At 38.1% G+C, this 13,819-nt stretch overlaps 1 protein-coding gene across 6 annotated transcripts in view; it reads left to right on the forward strand.

Moving 5' to 3' along the window:
* TBCEL (tubulin folding cofactor E like) overlaps window positions 1–13,819 on the forward strand; it is an 81,185-nt gene that overhangs the window by 13,174 nt on the left and 54,192 nt on the right. For all 6 annotated transcript variants that reach the window (XM_049713293.1, XM_049713289.1, XM_049713288.1 and 3 more), the window contains exons 2-3: window positions 8,398–8,547; window positions 10,221–10,360. In XM_049713293.1, coding sequence (XP_049569250.1) covers window positions 8,415–8,547; window positions 10,221–10,360 — 273 coding nt within the window. In that variant the 5' untranslated portion in view covers window positions 8,398–8,414. The remainder of the gene's footprint in view (window positions 1–8,397; window positions 8,548–10,220; window positions 10,361–13,819) is intronic.

A 13,819-nucleotide genomic window follows, 5' to 3' on the forward strand; every position in this document is an offset into this window, starting at 1 on the left:
ATGTGTTTTTATGGGAAAGATTGCTGTCATTCATGAGTTCAGCTGCAAAAGCTTGTTAATGGAATACTCTACAGACCATAAAAATGATTATAGGGCTTCCCTGGTGGCGCAGTGGTTGAGAGTCCGCCTGCCGATGCAGGGGACGTGGGTTCGTGCCCCGGTCCGGGAAGATCGCACATGCCGCGGAGCGGCTGGGCCCATGAGCAATGGCCGCTGAGCCTGCGCGTCTGGAGCCTGTGCTCCGCAACAGGAGAGGCCACAACAGTGAGACGCCCGCGTACCGCAAAAAAAAAAAAAAAAAAAGATTGTATATGTATATATTTATGGATATAGAAAGTTTTTCATGAGCTGTTTAGTGAAAAGGCAGGTTACAGAGCTCTGTATCTAAAAGTAATTTAATCTTTGTGTAAACATCATGTATCTACATAGTATGGAAAAAATGGTCTGAAAAATATACACCATAAAGTGCATCCTCAGGCTTTTAATCTACTCTCTAAATCTGTCAACCAGAGCTTCCTGGTATGGCTGTGGCTCTAAATATGCTTCAGATAAGAAAAGCTTTTTGGTGACACTTACTTACATGCTTAGCTTAGCTAATGAAAAGTAAAACTACATCTACGTGGGGTTATAGGTTTTTTGCTTATTTTCAGTTGGTAAGTTTTAAAAATTCAGAATGTATATCTCTAGTATTTTTAAAGCAGTTATTTAGAAAAAAGCTTATCAATAGATAAGCTTTTTTTAAATTTTTAAATTTTTTTTAATTTATTTTTTTTATTATTTATTTTTTAATTTAATTTTTTTATTTTTTTATTTATTTTTTTTATTATTTTTTAATTTTTTTCTTTATTTTTTAATTTAATTTTTAATTGAAGTATAGTTGATTTACAGTGTTGTGCTAATTTTTGCTGTACAGCAAAGTGACTCAGTTATACACATAAATATATTCTTTTTTAATATTCTTTTCTGGGGCTTCTCTGGCGGCGCAGTGGTTAAGAATCCACCTGCCAATGCAGGGGACACGGGTTCGAGCCCTGGTCCGGGAAGATCCCACATGCCACGGAGCAACAAAGCCCGTGCGCCACAACTCCTGAGCCTGCGCTCTAGAGCCCGCGAGCCATAACTACTAAAGCCTGCGTGCCTAGAGCCCGTGCTCTGCAACAAGAGAAGCCACCGCAACGAGAAGCCTGTGCACCGCAAAGAGTAGCCCCCGCTTGCCGCAAATAGAGAAAGTCTGCGCACAGCAACAAAGACCCAACAGAGCCAAAAATAAATAAAATAAACTAATTTAAAAAAAAATATTCTTTTCCATTATGGTTTAACTCGGGAGATTGGATATAGTTCCCTGTGCTATACAGTAGGACCTTGTTGTTTATCCATCCTAAATTTAATAGTTTGCATCTACTAACCCCAAACTCCCAGTCAGTCACACCCCCGTTGGCAACCACAAGTCAGTTCTCTATGTCCGTAAGTCTGTTTCTGTTTTGCAGATAAGTTCATTTGTGCCATATTTTAGATTCCACATATAAGTGATATCATACGGTATTTGTCTTTCTCTTTCTGACTTCGCTTAGTATGATAATCTCTAGCTGCATCCATGTCACTGCAAATGGCATTATTTTGTTCTTTTTTATGGCTGAGTAGTATTCCATTGTCTGTATGCACCACGTCTTCTTTATCCATTCCTTTATTTGTTTATTCATTTTTATCTTTCCTGGAGGTAAAAATATGTAAAATACACATATACTTTTCCAGAGTAGTTATGTTTTATTGGGTACACTTTTGCTGAGGATCAGAAAGACTTAGGAAACAAAACAACAAACTAAAGGCCCAGCTACCTAAGATGTCCAAGAATCTGGCAGGGTTTAGATATAGTGGAGGTCTTTCACAAAAGGAAGCTTTGCAGGGATGAGGTTAGGAGTCCATAAAGTAAAAGTTAAATGGGCTTAAAAAAAAAAAAAACTTCCAAAAATTGAGAAAGCTAGTAATACTAAGAGATTCTTTGATGCTATCCAGATTTTCCTCCTTAGCTTTGTTTTTTTTTAAATTTCTTTCTTTATTTATTTTTGGATTTTATTTTATTTTTTTATACAGCGGGTTCTTATTAGTTATCTATTTGATACATTTAGTGTATATATGTCAATCCCAATCTCCCAATTCATCCCACCACCACCCCCCTCTCCCCGCACTTTCCCTGCCCTGGGAAAGTTCTCTACATCTGTGTCTCCAATTTCTGCCTTGCAAACCAGTTCATCTGTGCCATTTTTCTAGATTCCACATACATGCATTAATATATGATATTTGTTTTTCTTAGCTTTGTTTTGTTAGTTTTTTGACCTGCTCCATGCCCCTACCCGCCAAACTCAGCCTATAAATTCCTCTTTTGTTCTTTTAAAAAAAGAACAAGATATAACAGCTCTGTCTCTCTCTGAACACTAGGTTTTTCTTCATCAACTGTCCCATCTCTTCTGTTTTCATCTAAGCTTCTCAAAGGCATGGTCTATACTTACTGTCTTCATTTATTTACTTCCTTAACCCCCTAAACTATGATTTCTACTCCCTTGTCTGTACTGAAAATGCTTCCACTAAGGTAAACAAACTCCTACTTGCCCAGTCCTTTAGGGATTTTTAAATTCTCATCATTTTTGACCCCTTGATATTCTACATAAAGATCGGTCACCCCCATCCTTGCACAATATTCACAGCAGTCTATCAAAACTTTTCTTACTTTTACCTCTATAGGATAAAGTCAAACCTGAGCAAGGTCAGGCATGAGCTGACCACTGTCCACCTTTCAGTCGAATCTCCTGTCTCCCCTGCTCCCCACAAATATTTTATGTTGTAGCAATACCGCTTAATGTCTCTTGTGCTGGTTTATCTTCTGTTGTTTCCTGTGCCTGGAATGCTCTTCTCCAACCTGTTAACCTAATCTTTGTTATCTTTCAAAATGGCTCAGGATTCACCTCCTACTTCCTTGATCATACTTCCAAAAAGTTAATCGCTTCTTGTGTTTGAATTCACTATTTTCTGGGTGGCTTATTTCAGGTACGCATTACCTCCCTGTGTTTCCCTCTAGGTTTTGGATGCCCCGAGGGCAGCATTTGGATTTTATTCATTCTCACTTTCTTTAGTATTTAGCTTGGCACAGATTCGGTGTCTGGTTCATGTTTGTTGAATGGAATCACATGAGACTGTAAGCTTTGTGAGGGCACACATTTTATGAATAAATGGGCAAATAAGCCTAATTGGAACCACTTGATAAGGTGCAAAAAAGAGAGAAAACTAGATATATTTGTAGTTTCCATTTTTATTAAACAAGTGGTAAAGAAATTCTTATTCTCAGATTGTCTTGTAAAGGAGATAGGCACCTGAGAAGAGAAAAATGCCTGGAATGAAATGTCATCTGACCAAAGGAACCCTAAGGTGAAATTGTGGAGCCTTTGGCCAAAATGTTTAACCTAAGTTTTATTTTCACATATTTGGTAGCAAAATATTGGCAGGTAGCTTTGAGAATGTGGTTTTCTCTGCCCTTCTCTGATGAATAGATGAGATTGGCTAGTTGTATATAAATGGGTCCATGTCAGATGACTGAAAATAATTTTAAGCTACTTGGGAGTGTTTCCCTCCTCTCTATTATTTTTATGCTATGAAAGCTCTTCCTGGGTGTTTAACCTCATCCTACATTAATGCATATTTTGAATTCTTGCAATTTATTTTTTAGAACTCTAAATCAGTTCCCAACTGTTTATTATTCCAGTAACTTGAATCTTGCTGTAGGAAGCCCCATTCTTTTGTTAGTCTCCACAGCAGGAGGCAACTGGGAGGCCTGAAGCTCCCCAGCATCTTTAGGCTATGGCTTTGTAACCTCTGCCTGCTGGGGCCCTTGTGGTTCCAGAGTCACAATAGTTTGGATACCATTTGGGTAATTTGGATGAACTATTTGGGTAACTTTTATTAACACTCAGATGTGTTTTGCACTGCTTTCTTTTTCTTTACCAATGCTCGTTTACAAAAGTATTTCCGTTTGGCCACGCATTTTATTTCTCTTTTCTTCCTCAATTCCCAATTCCTTTAAAAGTTAATATTATATATTTCACATGGTCGAGTTTGGCATTTTTTTCACAGACAGTTGATAATAATGAGGACTTAAAAAATACTTTGACAAATTATTAGGTCATTCCCAGATAAATCACTTAAAAATGTTTTGTATTTTGAAAAGATAATGTATGGAAAAAAAGGGTGATGTATGCACCTGGTGAGTTCAGGCGGTTCAGATGGTTGAACAGTGAGAAGGAAATCTCCTTTTCACCTTATTCCTCATTTCCTCTCTTTGGAGTCAACCACAGGTATTAATTTTACTAATTTCTATTTTATCCTTCTGGAAGTAGTCTATGCATATATAGGCAGATAAACCTATTTTTTATAAGATTTAAAATGCATGTTTTGGGACTCTGGGGTAGTATTTATATTTTTTGGAAGTTGTGAGTGAGGCTGGTAGTATTCACACTTTATGAAGTGTGGTAATTTAACATAAAATTTTTTGGTAAAGTAAATATTGATCTTGCATACCAGCATAAGGCTATATCTTGCATCTCTTCCACTCTTCGTGGTCAGACATGGCCTATTTTCTGTTTCCAATTGTGTTGCGTTTCATACTAATTTTGACCTGACCTTGGGAACAGAAAGTACAAATTGATAGCTATTGAGGTTACTTAGATGACTGGGCTGAGCACCTTATCCTCCAACTTGCACTTTTACCAAGTGCTTTATGAAAGCATATTATAGTCAGGATTTGAGGCACAAAGGAGTTGAGTTTTTCACAGGCACACTCCATGACTTGGTAATGGAACCAAGCAACATCACCCCAGATTCCTGGCTCCCTGGCTTTAAGCACCAATTCAGCACACTTTTACAAATGTATTAGACCTCTGCCAACTGTAGAAGGTAGTCAGATGTTATTTGACACTGGTTCTTGCCAGAAAGTCATAGATTACCCCTCCACCTCCAAAAAAAACCTTTTAAAAGTCTCCAGTTAAAGATCTTCTTCCGTCCTGTATGTCCTCATTTTTCAATCTATTTGGTTTTCAGTTTTCCTTTCCCACCTACTGTTCCTCCTCCAACTGCCCCAACAGATTTTGAGTAGATTTATGTCACTGATCCATTTTGCAATCTTAATGTTCTAATTCGAAACCCATGTATTATTGTGTACACTATCTGCATGCCTGGAATGCTGTTCCAATAGAGTATCCTGGAAAATGACCAATGAGGGTGACTGGCATTGCTTTTAAGTCTTTAGGAAAAAGAAAAGCAGACTATTTGGAAGCATTGTGAAAGCACGGGGCCATAAGGAGTAACTTTTCAGTTCCCAAGACTGCTTGCTTACTAACACTTATTTTGACTTGCACATGTTTCTAACCTCACCATCCCTCATATCAATTTTAATAATATAATAGCCAGTTATTTAACCAGCAAAAGCCAGTTTATTTGGGAATAGCCAGAGGATTTGCAATTTGAGATGTGCAAACTGTGGCAGACCACAGGCAAATCCAGAGAACAAGGAAGGGGAACTTGCTTTTATAGGGGAAATGAGGGGAGGGGGAGTGTGTTAAAACCAAACAGTCCATTGGAGGAAGCTGGGAGTCCGAAGTATGGAGGTTGGTTGGGCTGCTGTGGTCTCTGATTGGCTGGGCTGTCATTGAGCAAAGAGTTTTCTTCTTCCCGCTGGATAGTAAAGTAGGCAACACTTTCCTGTCAGAGATGTAGGCCTGCATCTCTTCCCATTTGGAGTAATTAATGTTGCGTGGCAAGGGTGAGGGCTCTGCCTATAGGTCTGTCCAGACTCCAATTTTAGCTGAGGTTTCTTTAGTTCCACACTCAGCTTGTCTATATTTAAATTGTGTAGGGCTTCCCTGGTGGCACAGTGGTTGAGAGTCCGCCTGTCGATGCAGGGGACATGGGTTCGTGTCCCGGTCCGGGAAGATCCCACATGCCGTGGAGCGGCTGGGCCCGTGAGCCATGGCCGCTGAGCCTGCGCGTCCGGAGTCTGTGCTCTGCAACAGGAGAGGCCACAACATTGAGAGGCCCGCGTACCGCAAAAAATAAATAAATAAATAAGTAAATAAATTGTGTATAAGATTATTGCCCTTGACTTGAAGAGGTTGGAGTTTAAGTGATTCTGAAGCTCAGTTAAAAGATGCTATTTAAACTCGGTGACTATTATTTTGACACTGACACTTCAGCACCCTCCCACACACTTTTTATTCTTTTGAACTGCCAGTTGTATGGAAGATAGCAGTGTAACTTCTTTGACTTTTTGTTAAACATTTCTGAAAATTCTGTTGGCATTCTGCTTGAGACAGGTCTTTGATAAGAACTATGATGCCTGTCACTAGTGGCATAGCACCTGCTCTGTGTTGTATGCTGTTGGTGGTGAGTTTACATTGAAAAAGAACCTTTCCACCTGAAAGTTCCTGGAGTCCTAGATGAACCCACACAGTTCACTTTTGACACAGTGCTGGGATAGAGGACAACAGCATATACTTACCACTCTGGACAGAAAGAACAAACTCTCTTGTCCTAAAACAGGCTCTGTTCTTAAGCTCCCAAATGATGACCCTGACCGAGGGCAGCCCTATATTTTCAAGGTGACTTGTGATATACTTGTTATGAAATGTATTACGTAGTCTAAACTTTGATAAATTAAGTACGGGTAAAACTTTTGGACAAGTGCTCAATGAGTGTCTACTCTGTGTTCTAGGCATTTGTGAATTGATTTCACGAAGTACAATACTCGTGGTCCTGGTAGTAATCTAGAAAATGGACCAAGTTTAAAGACCACTTTTATATTTATGCCCTTTTCAAATTCTTGTTACAAACCCAAGAGGAAAATTTTAGCTCATCCATAGTGGGAAAATTGAAGTAGAGAGAGGTTAGCTAACTAGCTTATGTTTCACCCAGCTAGTAAATGACAGAGCCTAAGTTTTCTGTTTATGTGCTTTTTCTACCATACTACAAATTCCTTTTACAAGTAATAACAGTTGTGTGTTTTAGAGCTTTACAAGAGCCCTATAATCTCAATAGTGCACTTGTACATTTTAGAGCTCTACAGTAACGCTGAACTCCAAGCAGTATAGATATTAATATCTTATTTTACAGAATAAGACGTTTGAGTCCCAGAGAAATACGCTGTCTTGCCTGATGGCACAAAACTATTAAGTGGTAGAACCGGGTGGGACTTAAACCCACTCCTGATCCTGCATCTTCTCTTTCCGCTCAGCATACTGGAGGCTCGTGATTTTAGTTCTCAGCAGCATTTACTGAGCCCTTACCGTGTGTAGTGTACTCTGCCAGATGCTGTGAATCAATACTGAAAAAGTAGAATCGCATAGCACTGCTGCCCTTCATAATGTAATGGCGGAGTTAGGGCAATCGCATGAGAAAAATACCTAACATTCAGTATAATTAAACTGTATAAGGAAAAGGAAACCAGTGCAGCATAGTGAAGTAAATATATCACCACCAATGGTAAACAGTTTGGAGTACTATATGGGTAGTACCAAACAGCCTTTTAGAAGTTTTTTAATGCTCATTCCTGCTGGTTTTTCCTAGGACCAGGTACCAGGAGTCATTCTCAGACTCTCCAGCTGTACTTGCTGCTTCTCTATAATCTATAACCGTATTCAGTTCTCTCCTATTTTAAGAGGAAAGATCTTGGCAATTGCCCCCAATCCTGTACTCTCTCCTGTTCCTGCCTACCTTATCAGCCCATCTTCTTCCTCCCCTTCTCACCAAAACTTCTCAAAATGTTGGCTATACACTTCACTCTCTGATCATCCCTTTTACTTTTCCATCATGGCTTTGCTTCCTCTGCCTGTATCTTAAATATCAGTGTCCCAGAGAGTTCTAGTGCCCTACTCTTCTTATTCATGATATTTCCCGATGAGGTCCAAATCTTCGCCGCTAGCTCACTTTTCTCACCCAACTTCAGACTGTTCCCCTGAAACAGATGCCTCAGATTGAACATGTATAAAATAGAATTCATCAATTTCCTCCTTAAAACTAGATGTCTCCATATTTTCTTTTTTCTTAGTTGTGTCACTAGTCACCTAGTCTCCTGTACTAGAAACCTGGGGGTCAGCCTTGACTCCACCTTCCCGTCAGCCCCTATAACTCCTGAAAAGCTTGCTTTCTAAGTTGATCTTAAATCTATTTGTACTACCACTGTACCACTTTGGGCCCTCATCATCTCTCCCCTGTATTTTTGCAGCATCTAACTCTTCTCCCTGCCTGTCTTATGTGTATGCAGTGCCTAGCTTAGTACCTTATAAATAATTGATTGTCAATTAGTATTTCTTGTATGAGTAAATAAATAAATTTTGATGATTTCTTGGTTTCTTGTAGAATTTTAGGAAAGGAAGATGGATCAACCTAGTGGGAGGAGTTTTATGCAAGTATTATGTGAAAAATATAGTCCTGAAAACTTTCCTTACCGCCGTGGTCCTGGGATGGGAGTCCACGTCCCAGCCACACCTCAGGGCTCTCCTATGAAAGGTAAGAAAGATGGGGCCTAAAACATTTTTTTACTGGAGCTTACTTAGGACATTAAACCAGAATATTGCCTTATTTGCAAATGATTCCCTTTATTTTGAATTATGAGTTGAATAGTCTTTCTCCCTTGCTATGATTTCAGTGTTTTTGAAAACCTGAAAGGATTTATTTTTCTGCAGATTGGCCAAAAGGCATTCTAGTTGCACTCATAGGGTGAGAGCAATATTTGAGTGATAATATTTCAAGGAACTTGGAGGGTGCAGATAGTACAAGCCTGGCCTGTGCCCTCAGTGACCTTACAGCTTATTGGATTACAACATATTCACATTTACAAAAATATATAATAACACAAGGTAGTTTATGTTGAGTCAAATGAACGGCACAGTGATTGGGAAAGAAATTTAGAGAGTTAATTTATAGGATCAAGAAAGGGTTCAAAGCTGTGAGATTTGAACTAACCCTTCAAGAATGTAGAATTTGGTTAGAGAGGAGATAAAGACATTCTAGGAGGGGGATTATTATGTGAGCAAAGATCTACAACTAGAAACGTGCAAGGTGTGTTTTTGGTTTGCATTTTAGCTTGATGTTGTAATTAACTGCTATTGGAAGTAGTTCTTTGTAGTGATGGGAGATGAATATTGAACAGTGTTTTAGTTCCTGTGTCCAAAGGTTACTGAATGTTTATTATTTCTCAATGCAACTATCTTATCAATCCATATAAACTGAAACAGCAGAAAGAAGTGGACTTCTTACTTGCTCATTTTTTCAGGATCCACTCCCATTCTGAGAAAATTGATTCTGTGAAAAGTACTAAGTTGAAAGTTCATATTATTTGAGGCTTCCATTAATGAAATATACTTTTGTGAGCCTTGGCTTTGTACCAAATGGGAAAAGAGTGGTTGAATTCTCATATTTATCCTTTTTATTAGAGATAGGAAGAGTGATTTTATTGACATACTTTTGAACAAGCAATAGTTTGACTGAATTCATGGAATGGTTTAAGACTTTAAAACATTTTCTCTCATTATAATTATATATTTTTAAAAGTCTGATTTTCATAAGGGACAAATTCTACATGGATATGAAAGGGGAATGATTGATGGACAAGTATGGGAGAAAGATATAGATTTTTAAATGGATCTATGTAAGCGAGGAAGATTCCTTGAGTGATATGAACTTGAAGAACAGAAGTGGTTTAGCAGATAGACTATCTAATGGTTTGAGATAATTTCCAGAGGCAACAAAAGGTGAAAATACAAATCAGACAGAGAGAAAAGAGCTATCCAGAATGATACTCTTGAACTAAATTTAAAAAAGAAAGAATTGAGGCCAATGAGAACACAGTGGTAGCCCTGACATGAGTCACATGGATCTAGTGTCACATGATAAGGTGACAGCATGGATGATGGTTCCGTTGTTGGTAGTTGAGATAAACAATGGTGCCAGGAGGTGAAACCTCCAGGACTTTTTGGGGGTACTGGTCTAGTTCTTCTGATCTCCTGGGCCATATTTGGCTGTCTCCCCTTAGAATTCAGTACCCTTGGATCCCAGTGTATCTTCTATTTTCAAGGTCCTTGTGTAATTTCACACAATTTGATTTTGATTCCTGGTGGCTGAATGTATGTAGACAAGAATTAGGCTGACGTAGAAAGTATTTTGTTTCTCCCATGATTCAGATCGCCTCAACCTCCCAAGTGTACTGGTGTTGAACAGCTGTGGAATAACCTGTGCAGGAGATGAAAAAGAAATTGCTGCCTTCTGTGCTCACGTGTCAGAACTAGATCTTTCTGACAACAAACTCGAAGACTGGCACGAGGTAAAGTTTTTATACTGCTGCATTTTGGTGAATAACTCACTGTATTATTGTTTACGTTGTTACGTATGCTGCTGAATTCTGGTTCTCACTCGAGATTCTTCTCTGTATGTCTCAAGAGAAATAACTGACTGCTTCAACTGTTTCTATGGTGATTTTTCAATGAACTTTGTTATTGCTGATTTGTTTTTCATTAATGTGAAAAGCACTGAAGAACTTTATTCCAGGCATCAAGAGGTTAATAAGACCACAGAGGTTTAGATTGCAAACAGTGCATTAAATTCTCTACTGTTTCACTAGTTTACACATCCTGTGCCCATTCTCTGCTACTGCTTCAACATTTATTACTATAAATTGACATAAAAATTACTGGAGCTCGAAACTAAGGTTATAAAAATATTTATTCTTGTTACTGAAATTTATTCCAAATCTTTTAGAACTTTTCCTTATTTTAAGTCACACTGGTAATTTGATACAACTGATGCCTTAGACCTCAGAGTAACTCTAAGCCAAGTTGCACAAATAAAAGTATTATGACATTCTCTCTTATTATTATATATAACATTACCTACCTGATTATAGCATGACCTGATAGAAGCTACCCTTAAGAATAAGAGAAAAATAGTTCTTCCTACTTAATTTAGGTTCTTATTTCCTGTTTGGAGTATTGGAGAAGTGTCCTAATGGGTTTTCCTGACTCTGGTTTTACTCTGCTTCCTCTAAGCTAACCTTCTGCAGTGCTACCAGACTCCTTTTAATAAATGAAGTGTGATTATGAAACTCCTGCTTCAAGTCCCTTCGCTGCTTTTCACCACCTACAAACTATGGTCTGAACTCTCTAAGTGTGACCCTCTATCATACGGCCCTTTGCTATTTCTAGAGTTTTATCTCCATCTTTAGCCATGTGCTTTTCTTGCAGCTCATGATAAATGTGGACATGAAAAGCTTCCTTGCTTTTATTCATTCTAAATCTACTGTTCTCTTTCTCCTCTGTCTACCCAGTTGCTTCCTATGTATCTTTCAAGACTTGGCCCAAGTTGCTGTTCCTCTCAAACTTTCCCTGACTCTCAGGCAGAATTAGATTATCCTAACACCTGTATCATGTTGCTAAAAAGGGATTCATTACAATGTAGCACAATCATTTGCTTACTTGACAGTTTTTCTACTAGACCATGAGCTTATCCAGGGTTTTGTTTTTTATCATCAGCACTGGCATTCTAGGCATTCAAATGTTTGCTGAATGCCTTAATGAATGAATGATTGTATCTTAAGGTTTGATCAGACCTACTTGTTCTAACTTTTCCTGTGATCTTAAGACATTCATTTAATCCTTTATCATCCATAAGACAGGACTGTTGATAAAATTAATCATTGAGACACTTGGTAGATATTAAATATGATACAGATTCTAAGACAGCTTTCTTGTTTAAGAAAAATCTATCTATAACCCATTTTTCTTTAACTTTTCTTATATTCGTCTATTTCATAGTCTTGTTTAGTCTGGTATCTGTGCTACCAGTTACATTTCCTATTTTTATTAAGATGTTTACCAAAATTCTTTGAGATGCACGTCACTTGATTTCTAAGTCATGTGTTAATATATACAGATTTACTTGGCTGTTCCAAGAAACAATCTCTATTTGTCCATGTAATTATTGAATGAGTTACTTATCCAAACAACTGTTATAGTTCACTGTTCAACAAATTACAATCTGTGCCTTCTGGGTCCTTTGAGATGCTGAATTGACATGCATGCCCTGTCCACATGCACAGATGCAAAGAGAGCGACCTTGTTCATCCTCCTTCTCTACAGTTCCCTCAGGAGTCCTGCTGAGCCTCTGGTGAGATTTGTGACCTGCATGGGTGACAATTCAGACCAGCTCTTACCCTGAGTCATTTCAGCTCCTATGTTCACAGGCTGATTCCCCTAAATTTATTTCTTTGGGAGTAAAAATTTCATAAAGGTGTTGTGCTTTCTGCTTTGACCTATACTTTGACCACATACATAAGCTTTTGCTAACTGGTAGAAACAGTTTAATAGTGATATAGTTGCTGCCTCAGAAGAACAATGTCAACATGGATCAGAACACAAGAGTTTACACTAGGTAATTCAGCCTTTTCTCTGCTTAGACAAAGGTCTCCACTGAATATTTTCCAGCTCACATTGACAGATACAGCCAGAGGGTCACATGTTTATTTGTATTCTATTGGTGCTCAGTTTGTATATTGCTGTAAGTGCCCTATAGTCTGATTTCAGGCAGTTTTCAAATGAATGTTTGTTGCTGCTACCTTTCAGGTTTCCATTTATTTTTGTTTTCATCATTCCTTTATGTTTTGTCCTTAGCCTTAACTGTAGTTGGTCCCAATCTTCTAGAATATATATCAGAACACAGAGAGATGGGAGAAGTACTGACAACGAAAGAATATTGATTTTTAGGATTGATTATACTCTTTGCCAAGCTGCAAAATGCCTCATAGGTCACAGTTTTAAGACATTACATTGCAACCCATTGCAACCATGTATTTGATTACCCAGATCATTTGTCCCTGGCCATTAACTAAGTTTATTTCAGCCAGTATTTGATATACCAACATGGAACAGAATAATCTAGTTGGTTCTTTTAGTGTTTTTGAATGATAACTAATGTTATGAGTATCTTCTTTTATAGTTTAAACTACTGGCTGCTTTATATTCAGAGACTAATATAAATATGAGTGAGAAGTGTAATGCTTTGGGGAGAGGCAAAGATTTATCTCTGTCCATCTAAAACTGGGCATCTATGTATAAAAAAATGATGCATTTTTTAGCTTTTGATTTGAATTTTTTGGCTAAGTAGATTTTTGTCTGACTTTTCCCAAGGTACCTCTTTTTTCCTCCTTTCCTTATCAAAACCATTTTATAAAAGACATTACACTAAGCAGTTGAGAGGAGGGAGGAATTCACCATGGGTGAGATAGAGAATACCTTGGGTATAAATTACAGATTGTTATCTTACTACCCTTTCCCCATTTTTCCTAAAACTTTAGTTTCTTCCTTTTCAAAACTGAGAGTAGAGGGTCCTCTATTAAATCATAGAGTTTTGGAGATCTAAAAGGTGATCTAAGTTCATCTCCATGTTTCTGCACATGAGTGTCCTGAACTCACTCCAGCTAGAAGCGTCTTTATTTTTAGAATTTAAAAAAGAGAAGTCAGTATACTGCCCTAGACACTCACTGAATAATAATAGCCTTTACTATTAAGATATTTTCTACCATGAATAAATTTACCTGTGTAATGAATACAATATTTTCCAGAATATTATCATTAATTTAGGGTTATACAAAATCCTTTTTAATTTTAACGTTTTTTTATTTTTTTTCGCGGTACGCGGGCCTCTCACAGCCGCGGCCTCCCCCGTTGCGGAGCACAGGGTCCGGACGCGCAGGCTCAGCGGCCATGGCTCACGGGCCCAGCCGCTTCGC

Source organism: Orcinus orca, chromosome 8 (genome assembly GCF_937001465.1).
Source record: "Orcinus orca chromosome 8, mOrcOrc1.1, whole genome shotgun sequence".
Classification (NCBI taxonomy): domain Eukaryota; kingdom Metazoa; phylum Chordata; class Mammalia; order Artiodactyla; family Delphinidae; genus Orcinus; species Orcinus orca.